Source organism: Lepidochelys olivacea (genome assembly GCF_965140295.1).
Source record: "Lepidochelys olivacea isolate rLepOli2 genome assembly, chromosome: 12".
Lineage (NCBI taxonomy): Eukaryota > Metazoa > Chordata > Testudines > Cheloniidae > Lepidochelys > Lepidochelys olivacea.
Window position 1 is genome coordinate 5681636 of NC_140422.1, and position 22009 is coordinate 5703644.

General features: G+C 39.8%; 1 protein-coding gene across 6 annotated transcripts in view; it reads left to right on the forward strand.

The window, feature by feature from the left end:
* The window catches only part of CNOT1 (CCR4-NOT transcription complex subunit 1), a 91048-nt gene that overhangs the window by 18162 nt on the left and 50877 nt on the right, over positions 1–22009 (forward strand). For 2 of the 6 annotated variants that reach the window (XM_084644570.1, XM_084644573.1), the window contains exons 5-19: positions 47–115; positions 224–278; positions 680–883; positions 2504–2672; positions 4273–4399; positions 4774–4884; positions 5468–5638; positions 6251–6378; positions 7204–7444; positions 9289–9408; positions 10327–10449; positions 10685–10836; positions 18258–18408; positions 19781–19982; positions 20703–20849. In XM_084644570.1, coding sequence (XP_084500696.1) covers positions 47–115; positions 224–278; positions 680–883; positions 2504–2672; positions 4273–4399; positions 4774–4884; positions 5468–5638; positions 6251–6378; positions 7204–7444; positions 9289–9408; positions 10327–10449; positions 10685–10836; positions 18258–18408; positions 19781–19982; positions 20703–20849 — 2170 coding nt within the window. The remainder of the gene's footprint in view (positions 1–46; positions 116–223; positions 279–679; positions 884–2503; positions 2673–4272; positions 4400–4773; positions 4885–5467; positions 5639–6250; positions 6379–7203; positions 7445–9288; positions 9409–10326; positions 10450–10684; positions 10837–18257; positions 18409–19780; positions 19983–20702; positions 20850–22009) is intronic. The other 4 variants (XM_084644572.1, XM_084644574.1, XM_084644571.1 and 1 more) reach the window with 3 other exon arrangements.

The window sequence follows — 22009 nt, forward strand, 5'->3', positions numbered from 1 at the left end:
AAGCTAGACCATCCATAAAAATAATTCATACTTTATTCTGTTTCAGAGTCTAAAGCCTTCGCCCCATTTATTTGCCCAGCTGAGTAAAGTTATCAAATTAAGCAAAGTTCAAGAGGTGGGTAAACATTTGTTTCCCAAACTAGCTGGTTAAGTTTTTACAATACAAAGCTTGATTGAAATTAAATGCGTGATGGGTTTTTACTTTCCTCTAATTTGTTCACAGGTGATTTTTGGTCTTGCTTTACTGAACTCCTTCAGCTCAGATCTACGAGGTTTTGGTAAGTGTGGAGTTTGCAGAATACTACAGCAGAGACTCACCAAATTTAAGAACAATCCTGACAATGGTTTAGGGTCTGGGTTACCTGAGTTTGCTGCTTCAGTTGAAATCAATAGGCACTGGAACAGGAGTTGTTCCTCCTTCCTTTCCCCGGTTCTGATTCACTATAGCCATGTCTGTTCCAGACCTACTGCGAAGTCTGTCTTGCCTACTAAAGGTGGGGCTGAGGGGTATGGAGCATGAAAAGGATATTGTCTATCAATGGTAGACAACTACGACGTGGTGTGGAGTGTTCAATTTGCCCAGAGCAATGCATGACCAACCGAACCAAATTAAGTCTTTGACTATGCTACATTTTTAAAGTAACTTTCAGGCTTTAACTGTAGCCTCTCTTTCTTAAAGCTGCCCAGTTTATTAAACAGAAACTTCCAGATCTTCTGCGTTCTTACATTGACGCAGACGTCAGTGGAAATCAAGAAGGTGGCTTCCAAGATATTGCAATAGAGGTCCTGCACCTCCTCCTGTCCCATCTCCTTTTTGGGCAGAAGGGAGCCTTTGGGGTTGGACAGGAACAGATTGACGCTTTCCTCAAAACATTACGTAGAGGTAAGTAGAACATCCCCATTCAGGAAGCCTGTTTGAATGCCTGTCATGATGCACCAGCAGCCTGTCATTCCAGTGGCAGAAGTGTGATGGTGTAATAGGATGCTTAGTGCATAAGGTTTCGACCAAGTTATTTTTCATGAGACTAAATTCACTGAGAACAAGTACTCTGCTGCAGTGTACTACGTAATCATGCTGGTTTGAAATAGTTGGAATCTTCTTTCCATTGGTATGTGGTAATGTAGTATTACAGTATACTAAAAAAAAATCTGCAGAATTTGAGGGGAATGCAGCCTTTCTTTAGGGATATCCAAATGAACGGGCTTTAGATAGTTCAGAACTTCTGTCCTGTGGCAAAAGTTCATTTGTTGTATATTTTCCTTCTGATCTTTCTAAAACGGAATTTTTCAGAATGCGAAATGAAGAGCTACTGGATTGATGGGATATAGTTAAGGCTTCATAATATTTACATTAAATCGGTGGCTGCTGCTGCAAGTCCTAGAATACATAAGTTCCGAGAACGCGTTTAGGGGAACTTTCAGGGAACATAACTTTGCATATGAACTTTATTGATGCCATGCATGTTGCAGAGACCATCTCTGTCTGTGATGCTATGGCCGTTTAAATATATGAAATAACATTTTCCCTGGTGTTCAGTGTGTGAAGTGGCTTCTGGCAAAATATCTTTAATAAAGGGGCCCTCTGTTCCTGATTTAAACTTTTAATCTTCTCCCTGCCCTTCCTCACTCCTCCGTAGTTCTAAAAAGAAGTAGATATACAGTGTGTATAAACAGATACATAGAGCAAGACAGCTGCTTTTTTTGCTTTAGAGAATTTGGTGTGCTGACCACCATTAGTTTCCCTTGATCAAGCCAATAACTTGCCACACAAGCAGTCGCACTAACTAACTTGTTTTGAGGGAAGGCTAGCCCCTAGGTTGTTTCCACTGGGCTAATCTGTCCTATTGTGGATGGGTTGCTGGCATAATAGCCCAAAACATAAGTCCTTCTCTTGTCCCATGGTGCATCTGTGTTTTGAAACCTCTGTCTCATGGAATGGAGAGGAGCACCCCATGCCAGTAACCTATTACCAATACTTTCTGGTGGAAGGGGACAGCTGCTCTGTCCTACTGTGTTCTTCTCCAACCTGTGCTTTTTGGGTGGTTGTCCCCCCACAGGAATAATTCTAGCACCTGTTTCTGCTGCAGTTAGTAGCTTTCCCAAGCAGCTGCAGTGAAACTGTAGAAGTCTTGTCAATTTCATGCTGGTCCTGCAGCTTGAGGAAGCTGTAAACAGCAATAGAGGACCTAGAGCTATGTTGGCAGGCTAGATGCAGTGATTTTTCTTAGCTTACATTTGGTAGATTTTCTTTACGACTGTAGTGGCTAGAAACTTAAAAGCTTCAATTCTTCAGGAATTGGAAGCTTTCCTGAGGGAGGCTTAAAGCCTTCATTTTCCAGGGGTAATGTGTAATTGTCTTGAAAAATACTATTGTCATTTGAACATAAGCACTTAGAAACAAAGAATCCCAATGGTCATCTGTGACTGGAAGTAGTATTGTAGAATTTCCTGTTTGTTAGGCCATTATAATGCTCCTGAATACATGCTCTTCTCTCATTTTTAGATTTTCCCCAGGAGCGTTGCCCTGTGGTGCTTGCACCACTTCTATACCCTGAAAAACGGGACATCCTAATGGATAGGATCCTGCCTGATTCTGGAGGGATAGCCAAAACAATGATGGAGAGCTCTCTGGCAGACTTCATGCAAGAAGTAGGCTACGGCTTTTGTACAAGGTTTGTAGGAAAACTGTGCGTGCTCTCTCTCCACACACGTATCAAGCCTCCTTGTCTGGGAACGGTCCCTTTTTTTCTTGAGGTAAAGGAAAAGAGGGAGACTTAAAGTAAACTACACTAACCTGTATCCACCAAGTAGTAATATGAGATCGCTTGTTCTTGGTTTATGGTATGTTCACTTCCAGTGTGTGTTTGTTTGTTTGTTTTTTTTTTATTTTCTGATTGTAAATGTAAACTACCTTCTGCAGGGGGAGAGCTGGGGGAGTCCTCTCTCCCTGCCCATAGCCCCAGAGCATCCTCCTGCACCCCAAACCCCTCCTCCCCAGTCCTGAGCCCCTCATCCCTGGCTCTACCCCAGAGCCTGCAGCCCCAGCCAGAGCCCCCTCACCCTGACGCACCAACCCTCTGCCCCAACCCTGCGGCCCCCTTCCACACTCTGAACTCCTTGGCCCCACCCCCACCACATAAATTTTGTTGTGTGCACCAATGTGAACGTGATTTGTCACACCACCTCCATAGAGGTGCATATAACAAAATTCATTCTGCACATGTGTGGGGAAAAATTAGAGGAAACACAGTTCCACACTTTCAAAAAATTTCTTCTGAATAGCCTTAAACGCTTTCCTGCCGTGTTTGCCATCTCTGGTTTCAGTGTCCAAAAGTGAAAATAACTTTGGTTTAAAAAAACCTTACTCTTACTCATAATTTGTGCAGTTTATGTAAATTATTATTTTCCCAGTTCAGACAAAAATCAAAGGTATTCGAGTTTCCTTTAATCATCACAATTTTTTTACCAATTCTCCTATAGACTGGGTAAATTTTCAGAGAGTAAAATGAACTTTGAAGGATATAAAGACCTGAGCTGTAGGAAATTTAATTTACCTTTTTGTATTTGACTCCTGCAGTTAGGTCAACTGCTAAAATATTTCATGAGTTGAAATTTCATTGTGTAGTTATATTAAGATGACCCTTGGTCTAATTGAGGAAAATTTGACAACTGTAGAGTGAATTTATACATGCTCATTTCCCACAAAGCATGTAGTCATGGTCTCAAATACCTGTTGCAGATGGGTGGCACTTAATGAAGCTTCTGTAACCTTTGAGTACTCCAACTATGTCAGAACCTAAGTTGGTGTTCATGAGTAATCTACCCATAGTCTTTTTGACCCCTTTCCTGTCTAATGGAGAGCTGAGAGAGTGGCAGAGTCCTACAGTTTAATTTGTATGAACTATGTGCAGTGGTCAGATACAGGTCACATGGTTATTACTTAGTGGAGATATATGGTTTTGAGTTGAATATATGGCAGTTTCCCAAAATATCTTTATTGCAAACAGTGGATTTCTATGAAAGTTTATATATAGTAGTGTGAATTGGAAAGCAAGAACTCTTCTAACTGAAAACATTGCAAAGCCCAAGCAGTTTCATAGTCCTTATTATATACACAATCAGGTTGAAATAGCTAACTGTCTCAATGTTTTTTGTTATCTTTAACCAGAATATCGCACTCTAGTCTCTCTCATGTTATGTTATGCTGGCTGTCATGGTGAAACCTGCTTTGGTACTGAGCTCAATGTCTATTTCTTCTGGTTATATTTTTAGTGTTGAAGAATGTCGCAACATAATCATGCAGTTTGGTGTTCGGGAGGTCACAGCTGCCCAGGTTGCCAGGGTTTTGGGAATGATGGCTCGAACTCATTCGGGATTGACAGAGGGTATTCCATTACAAGTGAGTAGTCTTATTGAAGAGTGGTAGTAAACCGTGTACATTTACATTTTAGTGAGAGGAGTGAACTTGTTGCTAAAGCAGGGGACACTGGGAGTTGGTGCTCCAGTATTCCATTTCTGGCTCTGCAACTACTGTTACCTTAAGCAAGTCATTTAACTTATATGCTTCACTTCACAGTTCATTCCTATTTTGCAGAGGGGTATTGCATCACAGTGAGGCATGTCTGTAAAATGCTTTGATTCTTAGGTGAAAGCCTTTCTTCCTGCTTACTTAACAGCTTGATTTTGCTCATAATGCAGGATGTTCTGAAGCTGTTTTCTGGTGCTTGTTTTTTAAGTTTAACTAGTATCTGATCAGATGCCTTTAATTTGTAGTCTATTTCGGCTCCTGGCAGTGGGATCTGGAGTGATGGGAAAGATAAAAGTGATGGAACGCAAGCCCATACCTGGAATGTGGAGGTCTTGATAGATGTTCTTAAAGAGCTGGTGAGTTTGTGACTTCTTGCTTGTAATATATCAATATAGACTGCTTGTAATTAGCATTCGGAGCAACCAGTAGTCACTTCTGGTGTACTCTTCTTAGGCGTAGAGTACCAGCATTTCTGAACTGCCTTTATTGCTTCACTTGAATAAAAAGTCTCAAAATAATACCACGGGAAACTAAAGATGCAAGAATGGCTAACTTGAGTGACTTTTTTTAAACAGTGACTATTTAGACTCACTATTTAGAGTGACTATTTAGACAACCTTTTTTTAGTGACTAGACAGAAAACCTTTATAAGCACTTTTGCCTCAAGCAGTATGCACCTTGCATGGAAGAGAGTAACACCTAGCCAGAATTCAGATGCTGCAGTCTTTTCTGGTTGTGATGCCACTAGTTAAGTTTGTCTAACACTGTTGTAAGAGCCTGTTTTCAGTTAAATTGTAACTTTGCCAAACTATCTATTTGTGCTGAAATTTTTCCATTGGAATGCAGTAATCATTGATTGCCTGGTGCACTTGCAGAAAGTATTGAGGAATGTTTATGGATGTTATCTTGATGCTGGGTAACCTGTTTTACTGGTTGCAGAATCCTAGTTTGAACTTCAAGGAAGTAACCTATGAACTGGACCACCCTGGGTTTCAACTTCGTGACAGCAAGGGTCTGCAGATTGTGGTGTACGGTATCCAAAGAGGGCTAGGCATGGAAGTCTTCCCAGTTGATCTCATATACAGACCTTGGAAACATGCTGAGGGCCAGGTAGGCTTGTTCTGGAGCTGTTGCCAAATTCATGCTATTGGGCAGTTTACATGCTTAACAGTTACAATTGTACTGGGTTATTATCTTTGTGTAGTAAGGAACATCATTCAGGAGTGAAATAGCAACTTAAATAGACTAGTCCAAGAACTAAGAATGAATTTGCAATTCTGTCTGGGAGGGACTACAGGCCAAGAGCACATATCTGAAGTATGATCTAGTCAACTGTGTAGAACTAGTTTATCTGAAGGCTTAAGGCATATTAAAGCACATTGAGTTGAAGAGCACGACACATCCTTGTTAGGGAAGACGGTTACTAACACTATTACAATTTGTAGTGTAGATGGAACTGGAACTATGTTCAATAACTGCATAGTGCCAAGGCTTTAACCTGGTTACACAATAAGATTAAAGTCCTGGATACAGTACAAACTGAACAGTTTTTAACCAAGTCCCCTGACATAGGTGTGTAGATGTGTCCTGAGAAGTCTAGGTGCAAAACACACACTAACTTTTGGGTCCCTTCTGAAAATCTCTGTCATGGTGGCTGAGGAAGAAAGAGGGTATGTAATTTTGCTGAAGCTCTAAACTGCTTTTTCTGAACACTTGTTCTAGCTCTCCTTCATCCAGCATTCCCTTATAAACCCGGAGATCTTCTGTTTTGCTGACTACCCCTGTCATACTGTTGCCACAGACATCCTGAAAGCACCACCAGAGGATGATAATCGAGAAATTGCCACATGGTAAACCTGGTCACATAGTTGGATTTATATTCTCATAAGTGGAGGATAAGACTAATTTGACAGTTAACTGTGGCTTTTTCAAATGACTTGAGTTTTTAGCTGCACGCATATTCCAGCAGATGAGCCATTAAGTATTTTGTGTATAATTAGTGCTTGGTTCTTGCATTATCAGAGCACTTCCCATATATGCCCATAGTAACACTTGAAAAGCATGCTGCCAGTTGATCCTTCCACTGGTGTCTTTAGTAGGAACTCTTCCAGACGATGTGTTTTGGGAGTGCTTTTTCACTTCTAAAAAATATATAGGTATTCTATTCAAGAACAGGGTTCTCTGATGCAGTTGGGTGTGTTCTAAAGAAGTAGAAATATCTGGGAAACACTAAGCACAAATGCTGTGAGCTGACTACAGGGAATGGAGGAGATATAATTTCCGGTTGTCTTTTTTTTTTCTTTCCATGACACTGGAGGAGCTTGCTTCATGTACCTGAAATAAAACATGAGTATTTAAAGCATATACATATAGCCACAGTTTTCAGTTGTATATTCAACCTGAAATATCTCAGTTGGAGGTGGGTTTTTTTAAATCCTCTTCACCACAAGAGTAGTTGACTCTGACCTTTTGAGCCGTTTATTAAACACTGAGTTTTTAAATACTTAATGAAAATTAAATAGGAATATTCTCATTGCAGGCTCAATTGTGTTCAACAAAAACTGTAACAGTTGTATGAAGTTTGCTTATTTGAAATTGGCATTTTAATAATGCTTAGCATTGCCTGCAGACCAGAATCCTGTTAGTCATCTAGTATGTAATTTTGTTTTTGTTAGGAAGAGCCTGGATTTGATTGAGTCTCTGTTGCGGTTGGCAGAAGTGGGGCAGTATGAGCAAGTTAAGCAGCTCTTCAGTTTCCCTATCAAGCACTGCCCAGATATGTTGGTATTGGCCTTATTACAGATCAACACTTCCTGGCATACCTTGCGCCATGAACTCATCTCTACACTTATGCCAATTTTCCTTGGCAACCACCCCAACTCTGCCATCATTTTGCACTATGCGTGGCATGGACAGGTAAGTGTTTCAATTGAGTATTCAAATGCTTTGATTACTTTTATTTTAGAAGCTTGTGTTGGATTGATTTGGCAGCTGGAACAGCAAAGCATTGAAATGTCTTCATTTATGACCAGGGTATTGTAAAAATAATACTTTCTATAAAATATTGCAACTCACTGGTGACAGCTTACCACTTGGATCTTAAGGCAAACTGCTGTGACTTGGTCTCTTTTTTGCATTGTGTAAATAAGTACTCTTTAGCAAAAGATCAGCTTAGGAAACTCAAACTTGAATATAAGCTCAATCTAAGACCTTGTAAAATTAAAACAAGTCTTTTCTCTTGCTGGTTGGCACACAGGTTTTTGGGTTTTTTTTTAAAACTCATCTTTTGTTTCTCTGTCTCCTGTAAGAAGTGCATTATCTTGGGATATAAACTGTCAGGTTCAGGCATAAGCCCAATTGTTAGTTTTCCCTAGAGATTGGCTATTCCATAGTTATACATCCTGGGCTGACGTATCCATACTGATCACTGTCTGGCAGTATACGCTACAGATGTCACACTTGTCTGTTGCAATATTACAATTCCTGTATTTTTTAAACTGAGAGCTGTCATTAAGTGACTGCCTGTGTATCCTTTTAGTGTATGCAAATGTCAGGCACTAAATGAGTACATAAGCAGGCTGTTTTGGGGTTACCTGTTGCCCTCTCCATGCTATAGCTTTCACCATTGCTACCACTGATGGAGCTGCCCAAATGCTTGGAGGTAAGGAAAAGATGGCTGTAGCTGAGACCCCTGTCTTTTGGCTAACTGCATTAGAAAATCTTGTGCTCAAGTAGATCTGAACAGTGAAGTTCAATGATACAAAACCGACCTGGTCCTGGTCTATACTGACTACAAAGTCATGGTCATTCAGCATTGTTGGTCATCTCAAGCTCTTCCAGTTGTGGTGGGTTTTTTTGGTTACATTAGGAAAATCTCTTAAATTGAGGGCTAGAGTTGTCTTTATTGCTTGACCAGAGAAAACTTGCTGCAACAAAGCATGAGTTGAGTAAAGATCTTAACTGCAAGATCTAGCATTTTCCACTGGCCCAGGTTGTGGCATAAATGCAGAACATTGGTCTATCTTTCATGATGCAGTTCCATCAGCTGGTAAAACTTAAGTGTTCCCAAGATAAAAAGCAGGGAAGGGATAGCTCAGTGGTTTGAGCACTGACCTGCTAAACCCAGAGTTGTGAGTTCAATCCTTGAGGGGGCCATTTAGGGATCTGGGGCAAAAATTGGAGATTGGCCCTGCTTTGAGCAGGGGGTTGGACTAGATGACCTCCTGAGGCCCCTTCCAACCCTGATATTCTATGATCTATGTGAACAGCTAGACTTTAAAGACCCTTGATACCAATGAAAAGCTGAATTCTGTTTGTTTTGGGATCTCACTCCCATTCTGTCTCCAAGAACATGTATTAAACCATGAGATATGGTATTCCATTACATAAGTGCAGATGGGATGCTACAATAGCTTATTCCAGTCTCCATTCCTGTGTGAATGGGAAAAGAATTAGACTGGTTTACTGATGGAATAATATGGGATGTGAACTCAACTTGTTTCACCATTCAAAAGGAAATTCAAAGATGTAGAATCATGTCTAGGTGGTGATTTTAGGCTCTTACAGTAGATTAACTGAGTGAACTATAACTGGTATTAACTACAGAACTTGCATGTAAACGCCATTAAAACTGTCACATATAGGTGAAACATCCTGCACAAGTGTGAGTGAGCTATTCCAAATGTAAACTTCTGTAACTGTGTGTGGGGTTTTTCTAAGCAGCTCTGAATAAAGTGAAATCACAATTTAACTTTCCCTAGGGCCAGTCTCCTTCAATACGCCAACTTATCATGCATGCGATGGCTGAATGGTACATGAGAGGGGAGCAGTATGACCAGGCAAAATTGTCCCGTATTCTTGATGTTGCCCAAGACTTGAAGGTGAGTGGTTTTGAGAGGCATTTGTCATTATTTAGAGTGTTTATGAACTTAATGTTCCTTTTTTATAAGGGGAATTAAACTAGCAAGTGATAGAAAGTTAGTAAGAACTGTATTGCTAGAATGTGTTTGGATTCAGATGTTGGCATAAGTGGGTATCAAGACTACAAAAATTATGTAGAACTATAAGAATAGTTTCAACACTTTCTTTTCTTGAAGATGCTAGAAGTGGGAGCATAGGAAACTTATTTTAGAAAATTAAACTTTGTTTAAAGAGCACAGTTGTACTTAAGTGTGGTAAACAAGTGACACTAGTTCAGTAACTTTCCATACTAGTTCACTGAAATTGTATGTGCTGTACAGTTTCAGCTGACTTATTTTTGAGGTATTTATCACCTTTTTGAGGTATCTGTCACCTGTTAAAGTGGATGTAACAAATTTGGGGTGTCATTTGGTATAGCTGGACAGACTGCCTTCTGAAAAAAAATTTCTGTGCATCAACTACCGTTGACCATGAGGCACATTCAGAATGGATGTGAAATACTCATATGTTGTGCTCAGGGAGTGATAGGATAATTTGATTTGATTTCTGTGGTGTTGCAATAGAAACTGAGTAACTTTTTTTTTATTACTCTGCCACTTATTGGTAAGGCTTCATATTAAGACTGTAAAAGCCCAAGCACAAGGTCAAGTCTAGTTGAAGGTAGCGTCATGCTTTCAGATCTAGAACCACTTGCTTAGTCTTATAAGCAAGACTTAACTATGAAGCTAATAGCACCAAATTTTTTTTGTTGACCAAGAAAGCAGTAGCAGCATGTTGTAGCAAAACTTGTCCAAAAAGCAGGTGGGGAGCAGAGAGCGTGAAAGAATGGGTAGGGTAACCTGATATTTTCACTAGTAGTCTTATTTTTTTTTCTTTAGGCCTTGTCAATGCTGCTAAATGGTACTCCATTTGCCTTTGTTATTGACCTTGCTGCACTTGCCTCTCGACGGGAATACCTCAAACTTGACAAATGGCTCACAGATAAAATTCGGGAGCATGGGGTAAAGCAGGATTTTTATTTCATTTCTGCATTTTATTTTTGGTGACTTAGTTAAGTCACTATAACAGTTTTAAGTAGTATTGAAGTTGTGGAAAACTTCTTTAGTCTGACAGTTCAGTGAAAATGTTGAATTATATAATAGCTTAGTGCAATTCTTTCCACCTGGCAATTGCTAAATTTGAAATCATGGCTGGTATGTGGTCTAAATAGAGATTAAAAGAATTTCTCTTCCCCAGGAGCCCTTCATCCAGGCCTGTATGACCTTCTTAAAGAGACGATGCCCATCTATTTTGGGGGGCCTTGCCCCAGAGAAAGACCAGCCCAAAAGTGCTCAGCTTCCTCCAGAAACACTGGCAACTATGTTGGCCTGCCTGCAAGCTTGTGCTGGGTAAGAAAATTGCATGCTTATGGTAACTGCATACGCTTGAAGACTCAACTGCAAGTGTCATAGTTGCAAAAGTATCTTAAAACTTGAGGTTTGGATTCCCTTGGTGCATGTGAAAGACGGGGCTGTACCATTTAGAGCCAGTCCCAGATAGAGCCAGTGTGTTCAATCTTACTGCTAAATTCCTCTTGACAGTACTCTCAAGTGTTATGCATAAGCTGTTAAAATTTTGTTTATCTCTGGATTTAGAAAGCTTTAGTCTGCATAGTAGTCACTTAAGAACAAGCAATAACTTTGGCTGTACTCTGAATCCTAATGTCCTCTGGGCTGGAGAACTAGAAGGTCCAGAAAAATCTTCTCAACCCTTTGTTACTTCCTCTTTTTATCTAAGAATCTGAACCACTTGCGCACAGTAAAAAAAATTACTAAAGGAGACCAGATTGAGAAGAAAACAGTCTTGTATGCAGGCTTTCCTAATCCCAATCACAGGTCTGAAATCTTGGATTTCAGCCCTAATCAGAAACAAGCATTTTAGTAAACTTTCTGGCTAGAAATTAATTCCCCATTTATTGTAATTTATGGGGGAAGTTGTCTCCCAAACATTTTACCTTGAAATTGCACCATGGTGCAACATGTATTTAGGAAGATATCCCTATAACTAAAGTGCTGGTGAATCTAGTTTCAACACACGATGTGCAGGAACTTCTAGCGATGCCAGAAATGTCCTGGAAACCTGTTTGTTTTTGTTTTTGACCAAACCACTTTGTCCTTATGCTAGTAAAAACCGCAATCTTGTTCTATAGCAATAAGTGTTTTAAACAGTTGTTTACTCTGAAGAACAGTTTGTAGTGAAGTCAGACAAGTGTAGACACTGAAATCTGTTCATCTACTAAGTGTCTGATAAACTCACAGACCACTAAGTTACTTGAAGGGAGGGGGGAAACAAATCTTCTACTCAAGGAATATGTATGTACCGAGTCAAAAATTAGTGGTAACACCTTTTTTAATTTTATTTTTTAAAGTACTCGTGGCAACTTTTTAGGGTCATGAAACCCCTATAAATGTAAGTGTCCCCCTAGGTGCAATCACTGGGATGAAATTGATGCGCATGTTCTCTTCCCCCACTCCTCCCAAACATTCCTTGCCTGCTCTGTGTAGAGGGATTAAAATGAAAAGGTTTCTTCTTTTCCTCTTTCTTCCAAGAACACATCATTTTCTCTCTCTCACCCCTAGTTCCTGTTGGTGCTGACTGGCTCCTGGATCATTGTATCTGGCAGAGCCAGTGGGGGGAGGAGGAGGAACAGATACTGCCTCACTTCCTCCTCCTTCAACAGTTTCCCTTCTCTGAGCAGGGCTAGACTCATGTTGAGGTTGAAGGGGCAAAGTAAGTGGGAAGAATAACAAGTGCAAGTGTGGGAATCAAAGGGCTTGGAGAGCGAATGGCTGCCTTTGTGCAAATGTAGGGGAAGGAACTACTGTAAGACATGGATAGAGAACTGAGGAGGAGAGGCTGCTTGTGTGGGTGGGCATGAGGGGGTTGGGACATGCTTGGCACATGATACATGGACTGCCCATTTGGGCTCCTGGGAAGCTGCATGAGAGTGAATGTTTCTTTTTGGGGAGGGGGGGAGAAGGAGGGTTCTCAATGCCTGTATACGTGCTTGATTTTTGAGGAGAGGATGGTAGTGTGTGGACTTCAGAGGTGTGAGGCTGGCTGATGAACTTCTGTCCTGGGAAGAAGTATAGGAGACAGTTTGGGGTAGGGGGAGGAAATGGAGGTTGAGAGAGTGGGGAGACTGAATAGTAAACACAGGAAAGGAGTGATAATGTGGAAAGGGGCAAACACAATGTGGGAAAAGAGAGGACAAGAGGGAGAATACAGGAAAAAGTGTGTGTGGGGAAAGTAAATAGGCTTCACTTACAGGAAGGAATGATACAATAACACTTTTTTTAAATTTAGGTATTTAAAAGGGTGGGATTGAATGTTTATGGAGCCAGACCTAACTGGCAATGCAGTCTCTCCAATTTTTTTATATTTGATGAACAAAATTTTTTGATCCTCTTTTCCTGTGGTTGCAGAGTAAGTAGGTGCGGCATCTTCCTGTATTTCTCAATAGGGCTGGTACACTAAAAGCAAATGGGCATCCACGTTTCATACCAATTCTAAATGATCCTTTACAAAGTTAACATTATGCAGAGATACTTAAATTTTAAACCTAGAATTTTACATAATGTACTTCTGGGGGCAGTCTGCACCAAAACATTAAAAATTCTGCACACTATTTTAAAATTCTGCAAATGTTTGTCAAAATAACACTACATAATCATGCCAGTTTTTCAATTATTTTGGTAATTTTTGTTTCAGAATACTGGTCAGCAAGTGTTTATAACAATACATACATTTACGCTTCCCCAGGAGAAGTTACAGAAATCCCTATCACAACCCAGTTCCTGTTTCTTTGCCCCCAGACACCCACACCCTCTTCTCCCCCCGCCCCTCCCTGAGCCCAGCTGCACATGCCCCCCATACCCCACCCCAAGCCAAGGGATCCAGAGAGAGAAACAGCCTGATGCTCAGTCCCAGGCTTACATGGCGTTTCCTGTGCGCTGCTCTCTCCTTCCCTCAGGGCATGCTGGCAGCTGCCAGGAATCTGCTGGGTCCAGCAGTGGCTAGCAGCACTGCAGCCTGTTTCTGTGGGGGGGAAAGGAAATTCTGCATGCACATTAATTTCTGCAAAATTCTGTGTTGTGCAGAATTCCCACAGGAGTACTAATGTTATAAGATGAAAAAAAGAGTCTTCAATTTTACCTATTTTGAGGTGTATCAGTTCTTTCTGCTGCCTAGATATACTAATGTCCTGACGAGAGATTCTTGTAGAATTCAAGGTATATTAGGTTAACATTTGAGTTTTCAAACAGGGTGTAGTGACTTCAAATCGCCATTAATTAAATTTAAATCAGCAAGTGGGAATCATTAATTGATATTAATCCTGTTTTTCACTTGTCTTTTTTTAGTTATTTTCCTAAAGAGAGGTTGATCCTCATTGGTGGATAACCATTAAAACAGATTTAGTTACAAATCAACATAATGTTATGCTAACCAGGAGGATATATCATAACTGTACACATTTATTCAAGCAATTAAACAGTTTAATTTACACTTATTCAGATTCTTAATTTGAACTTAGTATTTTAGAAAATGGTGGATAATGCATTTCTCTTCTACATAATTTTTTTTGCTTGTGATTTGTCTATTTAGATGGAAATACAATTTAATTTTATTGTGCTGGAAACATACATGTTTCACTAAACTTGTTTTGCATTTAAAACTGATTAATGAACAAAGGAACTATTCATTGTAGTTTGTGTTCAGAAATCAGTTCAATTTACTATATCCTTCAAGATTATGTAACTAGTAGATCTCATCGTCGCATCTAGTATGTGTGTACATGGGTTTTTTCCAATCTAAGTTTTTCCTCCTTTTTTTCCCAACTCCCCAATTGGCTTACCTTAGAAGGAATTAGTCATTGACCTGAAGTAGTTGAATAAACTGAAATGAAGAAAATATTCTCTGCACCTGTCTACAGCTGCTTTAGCCCTTCAAATTCTAGTTCCAGGTGACTAACTAGTGACTTTCACCTAGTCGGTTATTTGACTTTCTTTAAGACTTGGCATCAGATGTACTGCTTAATATTTTTAGTATTTATTTTAATCATTTTAGGTCTTAACATAGGGTGTTAACTTCAAATTTAATCTTAAATGGGTTAATTTTTTTAAAAGAACCTGTATTTAATTTCAATAAAATTCTTTTTAGTTTTTATCCAAGCTGGCTTCAAACTTTCATAAGTGTGAGCTTTATTTAAATAACTCCATAATGAACAATCTCATCCTCCCATCCACGTAGTATCCATGCAGCAACTACAGCAATGGCTTTCATAAAAAGGGCTGCTCTGAAAGCATTTAATGTAACTGACTGACTCTCTTGATGTGAATTAACAACTACAAATGAGAATGCATAAGGAAGGATGGCCTAGTGGTTGGGGGTTAGCTTCCGACTCTGGAGACCTAACGGAGCAGGGACTTGAACCCATCTTACTTTGTGCACTTGAACAAATCACTGTGTCTGCCTCAGTTCACCATCTGTAAAATGGGAATAATAGCACTTTCCCTACCTCTTGGGTGCTGTGAGGATAAATACCATAGGGGTTGTGAGGTTCTCCTCCTACAGTAATGGCTGGTTATAGATGGAGAATAGGCAATACTTGGGGCATGCCTACACAGGGGGCATCCAGGAAAATTAATCCAAATTAATTAAAGGTGTGAATTGTAAGTGGATTAGTTGAACTGCATTGTATAAATCCCTGTGTGGATGTTTCTGTTCAGAATTGAAGTGACCATTATTCAGTTTAGTTTTAATTGGTGAATTAAACTGAATTAAGGCCACTTTAATTCTGAGCAGTCCGTGGAAGGGGAGAAATAGGGAGAAATAGCACTTATACAAAATGCTGAGGTCTGCTTACTGGGTAGCTGCTCACTTCCCACAATGTGGGCGCTATAGCGAATATAGAACAAGGGATTATTTTTATAAAGACTTGTCTTGAGAGGCAAATGACAAGTCTAGTCTTGGATCTATTTCTGTATGCAAAGGCCAGTTGTAATATTTCAGAGGATAACAAATTAATAGTTTTATCTTCTGACTACTTACTACTATATAAGGTCTAAGATCCCACTGAAAAATGTCCTCGTCTTGGGCAGCATGCACATTTGACATTTACTTAAGGCTTTCTGAAGCAGTACAGCCCTTTTTTGTCAGAGATCCCCGTGCCCAGCCTAATCAGTGGTTTTAAATCAAGAGGAATGTGGGTTTTTTAAGATATATTTTGGGATGGTCTCTATCCTCCTAGTGTCCCCCTGAGATCAACAATCTTAGAATGGCTGGGAAATGCCTCTAGTCCCTGCTTCAAATTATTTCAGATAAAAATAAATTTCTTGGTGAAGTAATTGCATGTGATGTTGAATGTTCACCTCTTTTCCTTGGCTTCTGAAAATTTTATATATACATACATACGCACCTGGAATTCCACTCAGACTGCAGAGGTTCATTGTCCTTTTTACAGATATACCACCAAGAAGGGAGTCAGAGCTGGGGAGACCTAGGGCTTGTCTACATTACCTGCTGGATCGACGGGCAGCTTGGGGAAACTTGAGGCACAGGGGAGCTGACTTAGAGACACTACACACCTCTTGCCATGACAGTGCTGGACTTCTAAAGTCCACATGGCTGAACTATAGATAATGGTAGCCCACAGCATGGGAGTGGTAGGTAAAGAACTCTTTGAGGTTGATCTGGGACATGTTGCTCTAGTTTGCAGAGTGTGGGAGTAGAAACCATGTTGGAGAACTGTGGTGGTATGAAATATCTGAAAGGGTTGCTGCTGAGCAATGCTTAGACTTCTTAAAAACTTGAACTTCCAGGCAAAGAACTTGTTAAGGTAGAGCTGAGGTTGAGTAGACATAGAAAGCTTTTTGAAAACATTAAAAAGAAAAGGAGTACTTGTGGCACCTTAGAGACTAACCAATTTATTTGAGCATAAGCTTTCGTGAGCTACAGCTCACTTCATCGGATGCATGAAAACATTGTAGTTAAGCAGTTTTTTTTACCTGGAAATACTTGTTTCCTCTTAAACATATGGAAGTAAGTTGATCACCCAAACATCATTAACCTTAAATGCACCTTTAATTAAACATCCTTCACCCCCAAAGATTTAGCACCTTTGAACAGACTATTGCTAGTTGTCCCTGAATTAGGACGTAGTCAGTCAAAATAATCTCTGGGGTTTACTAGAGTAAGTAGATCCACATCAAAGTTAAATTGTGCAGTTCTTGTGCAAGAATATCTACCCCACTGTCTTGCAAACTAATTCAACAAATATACTATTGGAGCAAGAAACTAATCTGCTGAGCATGAAAAGTAGGCTTACTAGCAATGGGTATGCTCTCTTGCAGAGAGAAAGCACTTTGACTATTCCCATATTATGCCCGTCTCTTGAAGACCTTATTTATTGGATCTTGCTTTCTTGGTCTCTATAGAGAAAGCTGTTAGTGACTTGTCCGGTCTTTTCTTTCATCTAAATATATTGAATCCTCCTGAGATCTTCTTAATGTCTTAGATTTTTCACTGTTGCTTAAGTCATGGAAATGCCCGTCCTCTTAGAAGCTTTCCTGTGACGCTAGCTAGCTAGGTCAAACCATAGCCCCTTATGGCTGCATAAAAATGCTAGAGAATGGAATGAGAGCAACGCAGTGATGGTCTTGGACTTACAGTAACAGAACTCTAATTATATGGTGTATAACCTTGATACTCCAAGTACAACATGATGAAATAGGAGAACAGGGTAGTCTTATCCAAAAGGAGACTTCAACCTTCCCCCTCCCTCTTAAACTACTATCTCATTCTATTCTTCTACAGAGCTCATGTTTCAAATGTTGTCCAAGAAATAGACTAGGGCTTCCTAGGAGTCTGTTCTTTCTTTAAACCCTGTTAAGAGGCATATTCTGTTTTTAGGAGACCCAGTATGTCTTACATTACTGAATAACTTTTATTTTAGGATTATCTAAGACATGAGTATTGACATAGGGAAAATCAAGTGTGGGAAACTGGTTTCCCTATCAAGACTGTCCTTTCCTATGTATCTAATGGAAATCAAATAAAATGTAGCTAATATTCAATACACAGTTATGCAAATGTTTATGTACTGACAGCTGTCAGCACTTATGAATTGATACCCTGATTCGACTTACAGTTGGTTTCGACTTTACGACGCTGGGTCCTGCAATGGAGTGGATTGTGGTTCCAGGTTATTTGTTTCAACTTACAATGCAATTTTCAGAAATCAATTGTCTTAAGTCTGAGGACTGCCTGTACACCAGAGGGGGCAGGGTTTTGTTGCTTTCTGGGAGCTAGAAGGTACTCCATGTTCACTGCTAATTACTCCTTATGTTCCAGTGCCTGGTCAAATGTGGACCTGAAAACATACATCATCTTAGCATGAGGGGATGTACCCACACATATTGACTTAAGTGTGTAACTTTTCACTAAAGATGGTATCTGCGGTCACTCAGTCACTGGGTTTAAGGTCTAGTGTAAGTCTTTTAGAAAGACATGCTGCGGTTTGTAGGCTCTAGAAGTCTCTAGAGTGCTTCTCAAGTTACTTGACTGCTTAGTGAGTCTAACAAAGATGCAACAGTAGGGATAGTATAATTATTGTAAAGTAATTGCAAAATCTTTTATCTACTTCTCGAAAGCCACACTTATTGCCTGTCTTGAAATACATGGTCCCGTTTGCTAAAGAGAAACTGAACAGGCTGGATTGGCCAGTCTTAGGAATGCTATATGGCTTATCACCCAAGTCTTCTCTTCTTAGGAGTGTTTCACAGGAGCTGTCAGAGACCATCCTCACTATGGTAGCCAATTGTAGTAATGTCATGAACAAGGCTAGACAGCCACCACCTGGAGTCATGCCAAAGGGACGTCCACCAAGTGCTAGCAGCTTGGATGCCATCTCTCCTGTACAGGTAGATTAATGACATGCTACAGTTTCAGAACAGTGGTAATTGGCATTTGTTTGCTGCATAAACTGAACTCTGGTAACGGAACTAAATAATATGTCAGTTGGCTCCCTTAAACTACTTATGCATGCATGTCTATATAACTTGCTTGTGTTTTAACTACAAAATAGTGTGTAATGGGTTTAGTTCAGAGCTAACTTTCACTTCTGGAATGTTTGTAACAAGTAACTGAAGCTTAGCAGAATGGGAGCAATAAAAAGTGAAATACAAACTTGGCTTAATTAAAAACTTAGTGAAGGTTTCTTTAAAGTGGTAAAGAATTTACTTAGACTTTTGAGGACTAAGCACTGCCTTTGAACCTGATGTGTCTTGTTTGTAGCTTCACGGGCCAAGCAACAGTGCTAGAGCATAAGGACTTGTTATAACTGGGGCTCTTCAGCTCTCAACTGAACTGCTCTTTTAAAAACAAGGTACATTTTACTCCCTGCCGCTCACCACCCCTTCCTCCTCTGGGAGCAACACATTCCAAACAGATTTTACTTCTTGCAACTACATTCGATGGCACATTGAAATGTTAAGAAATGAACTTTTCCCCTATAAATTAGTGGCACTTCAGTATTCCTATAGATGTCGAAGGCATCAGTATTTTGCAGGCTAAAGAAGTAAAGCAGTTTAACAGCTTTCAGAAGTGGGAAAACTACTCCTTAGATAAAGCTATTAAATATCCTGGGAACACTACAAACTGCTACTGTGAGCAATTAGAGCAGCAGAATGTTTTGGATAACTAGTCTGTAGCCTGGCCATCTTCTGTATAGCTGGTGCAGTTTCTAGAACTCTCACCTCCTAGAGTCAGCATCTCTAATTATAGGTGCTATATTGTGGGACCTCTGAAGGCCTATGCAAAAGATCATGTTCCAGTTCTCTTAAAATTGGACACAGTGGGATCCCTTATACAATGCGATCTATAAATAGTGTTCATTAAAAAAACGTTACTGGCTGCAGTAAAATTTCATGACCTAAAACTGAAAGTCATAAGTTGCTGTAATATCAGATATATAAGTATTGCTTTTTAACCCAATTTTTTGTTAAAGTCAAATGTGTAATATTAGGGTCTTGAATCTCAAAGCTTTTAATAGACTTGGATTTTACATCTATAGGGTTGTAGCAGACTTAGGTTAAATCTAAAAATGTGATAAATGTCTAACATTTTGTAGATAAACAGGATCTTGTTGGGGTGACCGGTATGATGTCATAGGCTAAAGTTACAGCTATGTGTCCAAAATAGTCCCTAAGAGAGTATTGGAGTGGTGTCTAAGTTATTGCCAAGAAGAGCTGATAAATGTATATGGCTGTTTATAATCTGCATTTCTTTATTCAGATTGACCCGCTTGCTGGGATGGCATCTCTTAGTTTAGGTGGTTCAGCTGTTCCACATACCCAGAGTATGCAAGGCTTCCCTCCAAATTTGGGTTCTGCTTTCAGTACACCTCAGTCACCAGCAAAAGCATTTCCTCCCCTTTCTACCCAAAATCAGACAACTGCTTTCAGTGGCATTGGAGGACTCTCTTCACAACTTCCAGGTACTACCTGTTTGCATTTTGAGGTAACAAACTGTTCAAGTGCTGCTACAGTTGCCTTGGTCAGAGGTATTGGGCAAGAACAGCAGTATGCTTATTTGTTAGGATTTAATTAAAATTTGCTCCCGCTTCCACACCAAAGTGCTCAGTGCAGCAAAACAAATCAATATAATGTACTTCAATAAAGGGAGGGTCCCATTTTAAAAAAAAAAAAAATTATGGGTATGCAGTTCTGACCTCTTGGAATGTTTTGCCCATTTAAGACCCTCTGAAGTATATTAAAGTGCTGCATATGAATAAAAGGATGAAATTTTGATTGGGAGCAATCTGAGCCTTTTGACAAACTTCAGTAGACCACTTGAAGTAGCGTAACATGGACTAAAGAAAAGGAGTCACCTTAGACTAACAAATTTATTTGAGCATAAGCTTTCGTGAGCTACAGTTCGCTTCATCGGATGCTGTAGCTCACAAAAGCTTATGCTCAAATAAATTTTAGTCGCTAAGGTGCCACAAGTACTCCTTTTCTTTTTGCGAATACAGACTAACACGGCTGCTACTCTGAAACCCATCATTATGGACTAAAGAGTTGCATATGAAATTGGATAACATGGGGATAGTTATTACGTGACCTAGCTGGTCAAGTTTGTGGGAATAATCATTTTTTCTTACTACATGCAAGTAGTGGAGTACAAATGAGATGACTGATACCTTGTTTGGCCCCAGTAGGTGGTCTTACTACGGGTAGCCTAACTGGTATAGGGACTGGGGCCCTTGGCCTCCCTGCAGTGAACAACGATCCATTCGTGCAAAGGAAACTGAGTACATCTGGACTGAACCAGCCTACATTCCAGCAGAGTAAGATGAAACCTTGTAAGTGGTAGTGTTGTCTGTGACTGAAGTGTGACTGTGGTCTGCAGTTAACCTGCATTTCCTCCAGGGCAGGCTTGCGGCCAGTAGATGGCAGATCCCAGAAATATGGCTCTGGTTTTCACTCTGCAGCATGAAACCGGCTACTTTAAAACTGCTGGCATTAGAAGCTTGCAGAGTAGCCCTGAGGGAGTAGAAAGAAGCAGTTTTATAGTGAAGTAAATAGCTCAATGAAATGTTATAAATCTGCATGAACAGTGTTGCTCTGCTTCTTTGTTCTGCTGTATATTGAACAAAATATGCCCCATCTTTTTATAAGGGGTTTTATATATATATGTGTGTGAGAGATTAGTGTTACAAAAATGAAATTATGTAGAGAACTAATAAACCAGAGGTGCTTTAAGTGGGATATTACCAATCAGAGGATTTAATAAAGGGAGGAAGTGGTAAATTAGGATGTTAAAACTGGGAAGAAAAACAAATTCAGGCTAGTTTGTTTCTGAGAACGGAATATTTGGTCTCCCCAGTCCAGCCAAGAGTCTGTCTGGCTGTAACTGGCACAGCTGTATCTCTTGACTGCATACAGTCAAATTTCACACCGTTTGCTTTGGTGACTTTCTAAGATGTGCAATCGGATATTAAACCTTTCAGACATTATTATGTCAGTAATCCACTACCTGGCAGCTTGTCCATAAAACTGAATGTGTGAAAAGCTAATCTAATAGGTCCCCAGTGAACATACAGCTGGAGGTTGATTTGACCCTCTTTCTGCTACTTGGGCTGAGCATTCAGTGACTTGGCTTGAAGTGCACTGGTTGATCTGAAAGTGCTTGTGTGAAAGACTGTCTGCATGTTAGTGTTGTGTAGCATGCTCTTTTTATGTTCACTTGCACATTGGGTTAGGCTTCAATTTAATTTTAGAGGTGAAATATATTCTAGGAGCACTAGCTTAAGATTCAGTTTATTTCAAATTGATCACTGTTAGCGAAACACAAATCTTACTAAGTTAACAGACCCATGGTTTTAAATAAAATGTGCTCATTAAATCAACAAAAACTACTTAAAAGCATATCAGCCCTGTCAAGAGGATTAAGTAGGTTCTACATATGTTTGAACAGATATCTGAAAATGAATTGAAAAGAACAAGAAAAAAGTCATTTGCT